At 44.5% G+C, this 15,727-nt stretch overlaps 1 protein-coding gene across 9 annotated transcripts in view; it reads right to left on the bottom strand.

Moving 5' to 3' along the window:
* Positions 1-15,727, bottom strand: part of MPP2 (MAGUK p55 scaffold protein 2) — a 670,534-nt gene that overhangs the window by 360,386 nt on the left and 294,421 nt on the right. For 7 of the 9 annotated variants that reach the window (XM_069634347.1, XM_069634348.1, XM_069634349.1 and 4 more), the window contains one exon: positions 6,839-6,957. In XM_069634347.1, the coding sequence (XP_069490448.1) occupies positions 6,839-6,957 (119 nt within the window). The remainder of the gene's footprint in view (positions 1-6,838; positions 6,958-15,727) is intronic. The other 2 variants (XM_069634350.1, XM_069634346.1) reach the window with 1 other exon arrangement.

The following is a 15,727-nucleotide window of genomic DNA, read 5'->3' as shown; positions in this document are numbered from 1 at the left end:
GTGGACATAACGTTTAACGGGCCGCGAGCCCGAGCTTTGGTAGGATGATTTTTATAGCGGCATCCATTTTTGTTGTCTTCTTTTTTTTTCATCACTACGGGAGGGGTTTGCAGAATCGTGACTTGGAGATGTGTTTTCTGATTGGTCTGACCACCTTTCCCGGGTGCGAACTGAGTTTTATGTTGTTGTTCAATGTAGTGTGTAATGTTTGCACATTTATATTGATAAATGTTTTTTTTAATCTATTTTATGTATATAGTATATTTGAAGTTATTATTGTAGTTTACAAATGTAACACACTAAATGGAAAAAAAAGCAAATTACGAGTTTGGGGGTTAATTCTGCTTGAATCACAATGAAGTTAATTTAACATTTCCGCCTCTTAGTGTGGCCGGATTATGAGTACGGTAACATTGGTGTTCGTCCATATTTATTGGAGTCCATGGGGGTTTTGGAAGATTTACTGTGTGCGTTAATTTCACCTTAGTAGATCCTCCAGTATTTACCTCCAGCACTATACTCTGTGGCTTTACATACCTAACAAAATCCTAAAAAAAGAATGGAAAAACCGTATCCTCAAGCTATCACTGTCCCATGCAGAAAAAAAACTGGGGGGAAATAGATAATTCTGTCAAACTGTTTTTAAATAGCAAGGGTGAGACGGTGCTTCATATCTCTTTCAAGCAGGGACAAGAGAGAAAGGCTGTAGTTTATGGTATCAGTGCACTAGCTTTTGGTTTTGTGCGTGCGGCTGACTGAAAGTTACTAACCAAATTTCTAGTGCCCAACAAGCATGCAAATTTTACATTTCCTACCTGACAATCATTAGATCCATAAATGTGCATTTCATATATCCTTTGAAAAAACATATTGTCAACTCAAATAGAGAATTTGTTAGCCAAAATGCATTTAATTCAAAAAGACTAACTGCTTCTACATGGCAAACATTTTTGGGTGCTGATTTTAATAATCAATGTCATAAAGTGTCACTTTTGTTTTTTTGAGTCCAAATAGGCAGTCATGAAACAACTATATATATAAACAGTAAGTAGTCAATGCAACTCTGGGTTTCACTGAGTTTATTCATTGGCCAATGCCATCTTTCAAACAAGACTGGTCCTTTCAACCCACTTAATATCAAAATCAAGGGTACCCACATCTGCTTCAGTTAAGAAAAGCTGCCCACATATCAGTGGAAGTGAGGAGCAAAGTCTGAAGTCATTCAAACTATCTGACAATATCCCCTACTTCCAAAACCAAAGCACACATGTCCTTTGAAACCAAAGGAAAAGTTCCTGTGAATTCCTGAAGTAAAAGTGTTCATCAACAATACAAGGATATTTTCTCTTCAAAAGCAAAGTACAATTGTCTCACAAAACTCCATGGAAAACAGTTTTTTAAAACAGGAGAACAATACCTTGGAAAGAAAAAGAAAAACAATGTTTTGATCCAACAATGAACTGCCCTTTCTAAAAAATGAGCACCCTCTACCAAACTATCAGAAAATCATAATTCTGTCAAATATATATTTTACCAAGCAGCCCTTCGCCAAGCCTTCATAACCTTGTGATTCCAATACTTCCAAATTCTAAACAAATGATTAACAAAGCATTGTTTAAAGCAGAGATCAGCATCAAAACCAATAGAAAATGCATCCACGAAAATCTCGAGACATCATGAAGACCTTAAGAACTCCATCACAAGCCCAGAAAATCCTCCACCAATTCATGGAAAACTATACATCAAAAAGTACAAGATAACCACCAATCATAACTATGGGAAAACTGTGCATTATAACTTTTAGATATTGTCAATAAAATCATCCAAGCAAATAAGCCAGGAGACAACCATCGAGCAAGAAATGGAGGAAACAGTCCCAAATAAACAGACAACTTGTTTTAAATGCATCAAAAATCCTATTTCAAGACTGAAATACACCATTGTTCGTTTCATCAGGTAACTTACCTCTGAAACGGAAGCAAGGTATCCAGTGGACACAAAAGAATACAATTAAAGACTAAGGGCCGATTTACAAAGCGTTCTTCAATGGTATTTTCTCATTGGACAACACTTTTGTAAATTAGACCCTTTACCTCTAGAGAGAGGGAGTAAGGGATACATACCAAAAACAGGTTCACCAGTGACATGAATGTGGAACACAGAATACCCCATCATAAACATAAATGAATAACACAGTCGACTGCTTTATGGCCTTCCTCCTTGGGCTCTTTCCCCCGCTCCTTCTTCTGAAGCCAGAAACCTTGGAGTCATCTTTGACTCCTCTCTCTCTCCTTCCTTCCTCCCTCACATTCAGGACATTGCCAAGAAATTCCACTTTCAGCTCTTCCTTCTCAAAGGAATTCTCCCTTTTCTCACTGTCCCCCAGAAGCTCAATGTTACACGGACCCTGGTTCTCTCTCGGCCTAACTATTGCAATAGCCTCCTCCTGAATGTACCTTCTTCCACTCTGTGACCCCTCCAGCTAATACAGAATAGGGCAGCAAGACTTATCATTGGCCTTAACCCCAGGGACTGCATTTCTCCTGCCCTAAAAAGTCTTCTTTGGCTCCCGGTTGCTGCACAGATTTAACTCAAATACCTTGGCATCCTCCACAAGGCTGTTTGGGCCCGGGGACCACAAACTCTTTGTGTGTAAAGCATTTCGCTAAACAGAGGGTAGGTGGTTGGTTAGTTCTCTCAGCTGGCTCCCTCCTATGGAATAGCCTCCCCCTGCCTCTGCGCCTTGAGCAGGAGTTTCTTAAATTCCAGAAGCTCCTCAAGACTTTCCTCTTTACCTGCTCCTTCCCTTCTTCTCTCCTCTGCTAATCTCACAGTTGCTGTGATTGGTGTCTGGGGCCCTTATGTATTCTCGGGGCCCCTGACCTCCCACACCTAATCGTCCCAGCTCCTGTCTAACCTCAGCACTTGCCTTGGCACAGCCTCCACCCTAGAGGTTCACACTTACTCCTAACGTGGCCCCTGGCCGGGTAGTAATCAACAACCCAAGCACTTCATCTGTGGCTCACCCAGGAGCCCGGACTCCCCAGCGCTTATGACCTCTGCCCCCTTCCTTGCTGCACTTGCATGTTTTGAATACTCACAACGCATAGTAGGTTTGTCCTTCGTTCCTCCCTTTTCCCTCCACTGCTCTCATTAAATATTGTGTTTTGTAAGATATTTCACTGCCTTGTTTCCTCCCCTCGCCCTGTGGGCGATTTGAAATGGTATTTTACTTGCTGTATAGGTGCCCAACAAGCAAACAATAAATAAATACATAAATAGTGACTGTCCCTACATAAAAGAGTGGCACCAACATTAGCAGCGGCACTTTAATGAATATCCTTCATTCTCCAAAGAACTTGTTCACTGGCAATTATTTTGAAGGGAAACCCCCTAAGCAGAAGAACCAGGAATTTCAATATGGTGGATGTGGTTTGTTTTCCTTTGTGTGCAAAAGAGCATGTTCGAAGTCCTCTTAAGCAGTGTTTTGCAAATCATGTCTTGAATTCTCTCAGACAGCAGATTTTAACAGGACGGGTTGTAGTTTCAGTCCTTGCTTTGCTATGATGCTGCTGAACTAAGTGCCCTGTGTTTGAACCTTTCCCTAGAAATCACTATAGAGCTATTGAATTCATCAAGATACTGGGCCTCATTATGAGGTAGGAGGTAGCCATGGTACTATTAGCACCATGGCTACCCCCTTACCGCATTCCGGGTCCGGGTTCCCGAAATAGGGACTTACCGGGTGATTCCAACCTTGGAGGACCCGGTAAGTCCCCATTCCGGGAACCATTCCCCATTCCCATTCGAGCCCCTATAGGGCTCAATGGGAATGGGGATGGAGCCAATAACGGTACCGCAATTTGTGGTACCGTTATTAGCTCTGAAGTCCCTTAACGGGTCCCTTCCATAATGCCTGGTAAAACCAGGCGTTAAGGAAGGGACCCGCTAAGGGACCTCGGAATAGGGTGGTAAGGGATTACCGGCACCGCTGTCCTTACCGGTGCCGGTAATCCCTTACCACCTACCTCGTAATGAGGCCCACTATGTGATTCCAGCAGCAAAGCGATTCCAAACATGAACGTTTAGACCCTTGTAGGGAGCCTTTAATTTGCGGAGAGCTCTGGGGCTTTATATGTCCTATCACTGATTGGGGCATTGGCAGAGTCTGAGGTAGCCTAAACTGGATGGTGTATGCGTGTCTGATGCCGTCATGCACAGTAGAAACTGCCTGCTCGGCCTGGTGTCACTGCTTGATGAAGCTGTTGCTTTGGGACATATAGTGGTCCTACTGTGTGAATGAAAACCTAACAAATATTTTTTTCTATTAACATGAATTACAATCAATTACAGTCAAAGATACCAAATAATATATTAACACGCTGAACATTACTTTCCTTATGCACTTTGGGCGGTGCACACGGGCTTTCACACTAGTTTGTGCAAAATTAACTTTAAGACCAGTCAGTAATTCTGACTTGTCTCGTGTTTTAGGGAATGCAGTTATGAGGATGACCCAACACCTTGAGAGAAGGCAGTCTTTGCTAGAGTGCAAAGCTAGTGATAGGTCAGCAAACAAAGTGTTAGCTGGAGATTCCGCAGCGCTGTTCTCTAGCAGAGACACATTCTAAACCAGGTATAGGTGGAATGCAAAGGTCATGGTTGAGCAGTCAAGATAGGAAATGCAAGAGGTATTTTCAGAGTCAAATAAGGGATACTCCAGGCTCTAGTCACTATATTAGCTTCTGGTTCCATTGCCGTATGGGACGCCCAGAGGTCTTATATTTCTACATGCCCATGGGCATAAATAAACACCTTTACAAAGGTCTGGGGTGGCACTGAGTCTATTAAAGTGGAACCACTGATAAGGTGGCTAGACTATCCACCTGACATGGATCTGGAAACTCCTTGTTGTGGACTCATTGCTCACCTCTGGCAAGAAAGATATGAAAGCGATGGAACATGAGTCTCCACTTGTGACTCACGTCTATCATGTATAGACGTCCCAACTTAATATACGCTTCCAGGTGTGCAGCTGCGTGTTCGGACCCTTTGTAGTGATCCAGGATAAGATCACCATCCTGAAAAATGACTTGGGATTACAGAAAATAAACTTTGACTGGGGTTTGCCATGAAAGAATTAGGTATATACAACTGACATTGTTTCCTTATGACTTAGTTTGACATATTTCATCAGCAGAATTATGCCTATGTAGGTATACATTACAAATTGTGTCACAAACACCAAAACCCTTATAATGACGGCAAACGATAGTTCAATCTTGGAACGATTTTCATTTTGGGAGAACCTCTTTGCAAAATATTGACATGATAATTACCTCTCCCCGGACAAATGGCAAAGAAAATAATTCTGCTCCACTGGAAGGAGAAGAAGAACGTGACAGAGCAATAGATACCGGCAATTTAGAACTTCCCACATTGAAGAGGGTGCCTAAAAGCTCTGACCCAGCATGGAGTCTTCACAAACATTTGAGGAAATTATCCAGAGCGGTGTATGCAAGCTTTGGTTCGTCAGATGTTATGGACTACAACTCCCATCATCCTTAGTCAGCATAGCCAATGGCATAGGATTATCAGAGTCATAAGAAAGCGCTGGCAGGGTTCCCGCCGGACTCGTAACAGAGTTTACCGGCACCTATATTCCCGGTGCGACCGGGACATTACAAGTCCCAGCGGCCCGGGAAGCTAGGTGCTGGAAAATGTTGGTCCCCATTCCCGTGGAGTCCTATAGGACACCACGGGAATGGGTTCCCGGAAGCATGCTTCTGTGATCAATCTGCCTAACGGGGCCGCTGTACCGGGCAGGGTCAGACCTGTCAGGCGCAGCGGCCCCGGCAGGCAGACTCGGAGTGTGGCGGTCCAGAAACAAGGGTGCCGGCACCCTTGTTTCCGGACTGCCACACTCATAATGAGGCCCATAGTCTTGAACATCTGGAGAGCCTCAGGATTCAGACCCCTAATCTAGAGTCGTATAAATGCAAAGTACGCCTCACTAAAGATACACTAGTAGATTAGGGTTTATAAGTAACTAAGTGGAACGTTTGTAAAACTTGTTCTTTGACTTCTCGCTGTAACATTGGCTGGTGGGTTTAAATCTATTGAGCTCAATTTCTTGTCTGGAACAAGAAGCTTTAATATAACCTTTCCCCAGCCAAGCAAAGCATTTTGTTGTTTTATCATTCTTCTTTCCTCCTTTCACAAACCTTGGGTTCCAGAAGCTACTTGTCAGTTGTAAGTGGTTTGAACAGAGCTAGCAAAATTGAAGTGTTTCTGAAAGCCCTTAGTTGCACTGTTGTAGCAAGAGGAGAAAGTAATGCCACTGAACATAGGGTGTTATCGGGAATGGGGGGGTTTGGTCGCAGCAGAATTCATCGAATTCAAATTTGTCTAATTCCGTTGGCAGAATTTGGCCGTAAATATATGGGGCGGGGGGTAATTGTGATAATAAATATGGGGGTAATTTGGAGGGGGCTTTAGGGAGTCTCCCCCCACATATATTTGCAGCCAAATTGAAAAAAGAAAGAAATAAAATCTCAACGAATTCAATGAAACAAACTCGCCCAAGTCACCTAGAATCAGTGTCATCATTTAGTCCAATAAGGGTCAATGCAGCTAACTAGAAAGTCCATCTACTCGGAATGTACACTTGAGTTGTACTAAGTCAGGGCAGGTTCAGAAACAAGGGATGCTGAGTGCTGGGAAAGGCTCCTTAGTAGTCTGACAGAGCGGATCAGATGGAGGAGAGCCTATGATCATTAGATGTTGCATACTAGCACATGCACTCGCCTCGGCGGACTGCCACCCCCTGAGCCGGTACCTTAGCCAGGGATCTTACTATAGGGCTCTCCATGATCCCTCTCAGGAAGATGAGGTCCAGGTCTGCGGCCCCCGTGGAGTTCGGTAGGTCACCCAGGTTATCCAGGACCTGCTGCATCGCTGCGGAGAGAAAGGGAGAGAAGAGCAGATGGTAAGCTGCGTGGTGGTCTACATGCACGAAGAGCAAGGGGAGGTGGAAATAGAAAGGGGAGAAAAGAGAAAGATGATGATAGTGGGGAAATAGCTATAGATGATGAAACACAAAAGGAAATAGAATAAAACAGAGAAATTGAGGGATTCTGTAAGAAATAAAGAGAGATTTTATGCGAAAGACTTAAAGCAAAGAAAAATGTATTTACTGGGAGAGAAAATTGCATACATCTGCAGCTTCCTATGGTGATTATATTACAGCTGAGTACATGCAGCGAGAGAGCGAGAAGGGAAGGGAGAAGAGAGAGAAAGAGAAAGGGACAGAGAGAGAGAAATATATTTGCATATATACATATATTGAGAGAGAGGGAAAGAGAGAGAGAGAGAGAGACAAAGAGATACTATTTTGCACATCGCCCTGTTGTGCAAATCGTAAACATTAATGCAAGGGTCACTTTATAGAAGCCCTGAGGTCGGTTGCATTCATAGACAGAAAAAGGTGTTCGGGCTTACATCCTCATATCTATATTTATAAAAGTGAAAATGTGTGGGTGGCTGTGTTTGTTGCAAAGCATTGTTCCTTATACAATTCCACACTGTTTCACCAATCTGCACTAAATCTTGCATAGTTACCTGTTAGGACCCTACAGACATTAGGGAGAAATGCCATATGGGAAGGTACACAAAGCTTGTAGGTGTTGTTTGGTTATTTGCCCACCCATTGACTGCCCGTGATCCTGCTAATCCATATGGCCATTCCTACCCAGTTCCTGCCAATCCCCACCCAAAACACCTCCTCATGGGACCTCTTTAAGCTCGCCCTAATCAAGCCTTACCCTCTTACTTTGCACTCGAAGTTCCTGCTAGTGTTTTTTCAAAGCAGTCTTCTGAGAGTTAATCACTTCATTGGAGCTGTAAACGGGCTACTGTTGTGATAAAAATGTTTTAACCAGCTCCGCCTTCCACCACTTCCACTGAAGTCCTGTTAAAAACAAGCATTGGCAAAGATTCGGCTTGTGTGTAAGAATTAGGCATTTGCCAGGCACTGTTATAAGATGCCCATGTACCTGCACCATTTTGAACTTGCTTCCATCAATGCCCAGTTAACACTTCTAGGGTAGTGCCTGCCAAGTGCCTTTACCCTGCCTACACAAAAGCCCAAACTGTTGCCATTGCCAATGCATTTTTTGTGGGTTTTTGCATTGTCAACGTATTTCTCTTTTTGCTCTAAGAGTGTGGGATTGGGTTCTATGCCTATATCCACCCTGCTTAGCCCACATACAGGCCACATTTCACTCATGGTTCCTTTGCTTCTAACCCTCCCACTTTGCTCAATACATTTTAGGCCAGCCTCATGGGTGCCTGACTTACTCCTACAGCCATTATCCGGTTGATGCTGTCACACGTTACTGCTCTGTTGTGCACCCACATAAAGCTGAGCATTTCCTTTCATTATGCACCCATCTTTGCACAAAGTGCATAGGAAGGTCTTTGGTAGAAGCTGGGGGTAAAATACAGACATATAAGGCCCCTTCTGTGGTTCTTAAGGGCTGAACATGTGCCTTGTTCACATGTCCGTCTTATGTGTATCGAAAGGAGAATGAAATGTGAGACTCTTGATGACATGCACATCCCACAACCTGAGTTCATATAACTTTCCCATACATTTGAGAGTTATGTCCTAGCATCCAGGAACTTTAGCCGGCATCAGTTGTATGCGGCTTCATTGGTTGTTTGCCATACACTTTATTAGATGCTGAGCAGCAGCGGCGGACTTAGCACTTTGATGATGGGCAAAAGGCGACTGGGCCCTGCCGACACCTTCCCATCTCATTGCACCACCCACAACACACACACCCCCTCCCTCCTTGCTGGCAGGCAGGCACATTGGAATAACACAGAGCAGCTTTAGCACTTGCTAACAGGGCCCGGCTAAACATTTGTCAGGGCTTGTGGGGCCCCATTTCGACCCCTGTCTAAGGTTAGTGGGGTGGACACAGTCTGTGGCACCCTTGGGTTGCTTAAATAAGAATGTATACAAAGGAATGTCCTTTAGTCTCAAGGGGCAGGCAGCCAGATGCGAGCTGAAACACTAAACAGCCACTGAAAGGTTAGTGATTGCTCTATCAGCAAGATGCTAATGCAGAGGAAACCAAGGTAAAAGGCAAAGAGGTGTAAACACTGCTGGATGCTATCAAAGGCAGTCTGTAAGCTGCTGCCAAGCACACATGTATAGTCTTCAGTTAAGGCAGTGGTATTCAAACCAGAGGGCTCGAAGGATGTCCAAGGGGGCAGACTCTGATTAAGATTAATGGTTTTAATATAAAAAAAAGGATTAAGGTGACAGTAGACAATATGCTAATATTTTATAGAGCCTGTGCCCCCCTAGACATCCGTTGGGCCCCAGAGGAGTCCAACACTTAGGTAGGGGGGCTCAGAAACATTTTATTTACTAGGGGGGGGGCTCATGCATGAAAGAGTTTGAATACCGTTGAGTTAAGGTGACAGCAGCCAGAAAAGAGCAGCCTGTAACATGTGCACAAGGCAAAGTGCATATTTAATGCAATGAAAGAACTATGTTGCTGTGTAGTAAGACAGACAAAATAATGGAAGCTGTGTGCCCCCCCCTACCTCTTAGGCTCTTCAACATATACACAGCAAAACTGTGGCACTGTTAGGCATACGAGGCACTGATATCTTCTAATTTGTCTTCTGGACCTGTCCAGCAATATATATGCAGAACCCTAAATTGCACATTATGGATTTGCACAATCAGTAGCGACATCACATTAAATAACATTACAAGCCGTGACTTCAGTCTTCAGTACCCTTCGTAAAGACATTACAAGAAGTGTTCATGTGCAAGCCAATATTATAATATGCTGTGCAATATATAAATATTTACTATTGTAAATATACAACTTAATAGATTAGCAAACCATGATGGTTTTTCTTCATAGTAAAAATTGAAAACTAAATCACTTCTAATGACACCCAATGTCAGAGAATCAAGCCCAGGGAGATCACATGATTTGCCCAGGATCAGATCACACATTTCGTTAAAGTGGAGAAATCAGTATCTGGACCTAGGCTGTGATTTAATCACTTGACTACATATCTTCCCAGTATAGGTCACATAAATATTTTCTACAAAAACAAAATAATTAGTTTTTCTAACAATGCCTCAAAAAGTACAGAAACCACATAAGAAACCAACCTGACATTCTGTGCATTGTTATAGAAATAGGTCAAGCAAAAAGACATGTATAGCTTTATTTTCACCACCTTGATTCCACAATTGCAGTAGCAGCCTGCAAAGGAATGCAGACCTAAAGCAATATCATTTGGTTTTTAAAAAGGTATTCACAGTGAAGAGAATTCAATATACGGTCATCTTCTTGAGCCATTAGTTTACACAGCATGCAGAGTCATACTCCCCTCCCATTTATTATCACCCACCAATCTCACCTTTTAAGGGACAACAGTCCTTACGCAGGCGCCCCGTGCCTGGGTCATTAACCTCTCAGCAGTCTATTGAAATGAGGTTGACACAAAGCTGAAACTGGACATCTCTGAGGGATCTTTTGATGGTATCCAGGGACTAGGGCACTATTGTTCTAAATGTCTCCCTGAGGAGCCATAATGATCAGACGGCCACATCATAAGCGTCCAGGTAAATTCTTGAAGCGTTGTATTTACCGGTCTATCGAGGCATGGTATTATTCGACAAACACATAGCAGCATGGATCCAATCAACAATGTCCACTCACTGCCACATGGGATTGGGAGAGAATATAATGGCCAGGTACATTAGGATGAGGCAAACGACTCAGCATCCGAAGATGGTCCACAATGTAGTTGCCACCAAGCCAATCCTTGGGTTGAGTTAACCCTGTCATATTAAATTAAAAGTATGTTTAGACTCCATGCATGGATTCAGGGGAGCCCACATGTTGGCGTTGCTGCATGCATGGATTCAGAGGAGCCCACATGTTGGCATTGCTCCAAACATGGAATTTGGAGAGCCCACATGCTGGCATAGCTCCATGCATGAATCAGGGGAGCCTACATGTTGGTGTCGCGCCATGCATGGATTCAGATGAGCCCACATGTTGGTGTCACACATGCAAGGATTGAAAGGAGCCCACCTGTTGCCGTTGCTCCATGCATGGATTCAGAGAAGCCACATGTTGGTGTCGCCCCATGCATGGATTCAGAGGAGCCCACATGTTGGCATCCCTCCATGTATGGATTCAGAGGAGCACACATGTTGGCATTGCTCCATGCATGAATTCAGAGGAGCCCACGTGTTGCCATCGCTCCATGCATGGATTCAGAGGAGCTCACATGCTGGCGTCGCGCCATGCATGAATTCAGAGGATCCCACGTGTTGCCGTTGCTCCATGCATGGATTCAGAGGAGCTCACATGCTGGCGTCGCTCCATGCATGGATTCAGAAGAGCCCACGTGTTGGCTGGGTCCCAGTGGTTATCATCTCAGTAAGCACAGGTTGCAAAGGCTGCTGTAGGTCTTGCCACTTTTACCTTTCCTGTATTGCTTTAGGCCATTCGTCCTCTGGGCTCTCCTCCTAAGGCAAAAGAAGTAGCACAGGGACCTGTGCCTATCCCGGGCCTCCTCAGGGGCCAGTCTGGTTCCTCATTGGTGACAGAGGATCATGCGGCCACACACATCAGCCGGAAGTGATTGGTTCACGATGCTAACAGGTAAGAGTCAGGGAGCCTGAGACTGGGCATCCTTTGCAGATCTACTTTTAAGGGCCGAGGCGGGCTGAGCATGAAGGCGGCCGATTCAATGTCATTGAATGCTTTGTGAAAAGTAAGAAACGGCTGAGCAAGCTCCGCGGCAGAGCAGCAGGTTTGGACATACCAAACCTTCAATGCGTTAATATACCGTCGCTAGCGGCAAATCGATTAATGTCACAGTCGGCCTATTAAATATTTGGCCAGCAGCCAAAAATGCCTTATATACTCAGGAACTGATAAGCATGGCAATTAGGGGAATTGGTTTTCTTAGGTCTATCCTATGTGCTTAAAGGATAAACTTGACACTAAATGTATATAAATCTGCAGGAACAAACTGGGGCTCGAGGAGGGGTTATAGCCATCTCGTCCTGTAGCCCATGTTTCCCTCTAGAGACTTTTTCAGCTTGTGGTCTAGTTCTCAGCATCTCATCATTAAAGTAACAAGGGGGACACCTAAGGACACTGCGCTGTTCCTTCCACAGTGTCACACCCTCCGTAAAGAGCTACAGGCCTTTGGGAACAAGCTAAAGATAAAGTGGGATGTCCCGACAGGAAAAAAAACATCTGCTTTAACAGTAGATTAAGTCACTGTAAATGCCTCAAGGGAACTGCATACTTTGTGTTAGTTATTTACACATTATGTAGTGTCCTCATGTTCATTCTCCATTTGGTTAGAACTGAAACACACTGCACTGAATCCTAGCACTTGTGTAGGTTTTACATGTATTGATTGCAATATGAAATATTGACAAATGTGCGGCAAAAAATTAAAGCATGTTACAAGAAAGAACTGAGTCAAGAGTCAGAGAAATTGAAAGGAAAGAGATGCCTATGGCATGAAGATTCTAGACAATGGGCCTCATTATGAGTATGGCGGTAAGGCAACAACGGTGCCAATATCGCTACCGGCACCGTTGGTACCGTACTGCCATACTAGGGATTCTGCTCGCGGGTGCCCTTGTAGCCACCAGTTCTGACCAGGTGGCCGCCGGCACCCTCGAGCAGAACTTGATGGTAGCAACGGAACCGTTATTGACGGTACCGTTGCTACCATCCTCCCCATTCCCATTGAGCCCTGTGGGGGCTCAAATGGGAATGGGGATGTACCGAACCCGGCACCCACGCAAGGGGAATTACCGGGTCCGCAGAGGTCGGAATGACCCAGTGATTCCCCTTTCGCGGGTGCCGGACCCGATGCGAGTTTGGAGGTAGCCATCACATTGGGTGATTTGAATATTCATACGGCTATGGACCAGTCATTGAGCCTCGTTAGGACTCCGGCGTTAAACCATGGTGCTATTAGCACCATGGTCCATGCCGGTGTCCGCCATGGTGGAATGGGGAATTACCACCCCATTCCGAGGTTGGTGGGGCGGTAATTCCCCATGCCTCCATGGCCCTTCCCCATTCCCATTTTTGCCCCATAGGGCTCAATGGGAATGGGGAAGGCGCTAATTACGGTACCGCAAATTGCGGTACCATAATTAGCACCAAGGTCCCTTTGCGGGTACCTACTTTAACAGCTGGTAAAACCAGCCGTTAAGGTCGGGTCCCGCAAAGGGACCTCGTAATTAGGCGCTAGGTGTTTAACGGCGCCCAGCCTTTTACGGCGCAGTTAAACACTTAACGCCTGGGTCATAATGAGGCCCATTGAATGCTCAATGTGCTTGCAGTCAAGCAACGCCCCAAGGGAGACACTTACAAACCAGGTCACTCTTTTGATTTGATTCTTGAAATTAAATATGGCTTTGGGTGACCAGATCATGTGCTGGTGAAGCTTTTCAACGAGACAATTTTTTATTTGGAATTTAAACAAATGAAAAGGTTTCAGATAACTCGATGAAGATCGCAGTCAAATAGGGGAGGGCATTTACAGTGGTCCCTCTGAAGTCCTACCAGAGCCTTTGGAAAGGGACATTGCCATCGCTGGCCAGTCTACTGTTATGCTTCTCTGGAAAAGTTGGAAAATGTTGGACGCACAGGACAACCTAGTTTCAATTATATTAGGACTATCACAACTGAGCAAAGATGTCATTCCAGGTCCACACCAGATATTCTTCCATTTTAAAAGCACGGAAATGTCTAGGGCGTCGGTGGAGACACTCCATCTTGGATCAGGAAAAGAGGAAATGTCAGTCATACTTCAAGAGGCATAGAAAGGCAATCTTATTAGCAACGACAGAACACTACCCATCCAAAATTATAAATGTCACATCTAGCAGAACGGAACACTTTACGATTTATCAGAAATTAGTTAATGTCTCAGAAGAACAAGCAACATTATTTCTTTGCAATCATTCTTTGGGCCTCATTCCAAGTACGGCGGAGTGGGGAAAAAACAGTGGCAACGCATTACCGCACCGCTGTACTATAACTTTGGTGGTAAGGTGGAGGATTTTCCTTTATAAAAATGCTGGAGGTAAATCATCAAACAATGGCAAAATCAGCATAATTACAGACAGCTGCCAAAATCCCCATGGAATCCTATGGACTCTAAATAATTGGGATTTACACCACTCAACACCACTTGGAATCCCACAGTAAATCCACAGGACCAAGTGATGGTAACGCTAAGTCAGTTTGTTGGTATTTTGGCAGGGTTACCACCGAAATACTGCCAAACTGACACCCTTTGATTCCCTGAATAACTAATTTGGCAAATAGCTAACAGCCATTCTCTCCCAAACGTCCAATATAGCAGAATGTGGTCAACCACTGGACTGAAAATCACATTAATTTGCTTTGTTCTCTAGGTGGAATGAGAGCCATGGGGTACAACATTGGTAACCATCATTATCACGTCTCAAGCGATGCTGAGGGACAATACTGATTTATTAGTCAATGGCGTGTCTCTTGTTTACCAATGCCTCCATGCAGATGAGGGTAGTTCCTCTGAATGAGAGGAAATAAATGCAATGGATCAATATTGTTTTTATGCTGGTGATATAGGCAACTTGTGTGCTAAAATTTGGGTCATTATGTGTACTGAATATTGTGTAGGCTTGGGCCTTCTGTGTATTGATACATTACACAGGGATTGTGGAAGGGGCTTTGCAGCCATTGCCAAATAGACATATTGCCTTGCCCCTCTATGGCAACTGAGCAATATTTTCTTCTTTTAGGAGCATGGGAAGGCCACTTTGGTGCCCCCTCCTGGTGCCACCCTGGGCAGCATTCGAATATTGCCCTATAACAAGATCTGATGGTACACTTGGTTCCACTGAGAGCACTGGTTCTGATTCTGGGGGTCACTGGAGAAATGTCCCTGATTGGCCAGTGTGGGGTTATGGGAGAGCTGGCGGAAGTCCCTCACACTGATTGCGGGACCCAATGTGGGAATGTGGCTTTAATGTGGACTAAGTCGATATTTGGTGATCAAGCCTAATCTTCACAATGGTGTCGGACTGCAATTGATTTGTCATTGATGTTTTAAGCCAAATGCATTCCAGAAAGATGGAATGGGGGCAATGCTACCCATTTATTGCCCTTCTGAACTGTTGTAAATCCTGTCCATTTGTAGTCAACTAGTAATTGAAATGATGCTGCAAAATGCGCCTTGCTTCCCATTGTTTAAACGTTGTCTACAGTATTTTTGGAGGGTATGTCCCTCATGTTATCGCGCTGTAGGGATGCTTGACCCTGTCATAATTCTATAAATAAAACTTCCCAAAAAAAAAATATATTGCTTGGGACGAACCCCTACCCAAAACCCCCTGTTTGGGGTTGGCTCATTAGCTGGCCTTGATTGCACCGCGTCGGGCAGGATCTTTGCATCTCAATAGTTTGCCAATTCACCAGCTGACACTGCTTCCGGGACCAATCTGCAGATATTGACATGGCCGACCAAGGGCCTCCTTTGCCTAATGAAAACAATGGGGATTCCTGCCTCATCGCAGGCGTGGATACATTGTTTCCTTGCAGACAGAACCCAGAGTGTCTAGCTTGGTCAGCTCATCTCAGCCGGCCCCACTGTAACA

This window comes from Ambystoma mexicanum, chromosome 13 (genome assembly GCF_040938575.1).
Source record: "Ambystoma mexicanum isolate Mex_15411 chromosome 13, UKY_AmexF1_1, whole genome shotgun sequence".
NCBI classification, from domain to species: Eukaryota; Metazoa; Chordata; class Amphibia; order Caudata; family Ambystomatidae; genus Ambystoma; species Ambystoma mexicanum.
This window is presented reverse-complemented; position numbering and strand designations above follow the sequence as displayed.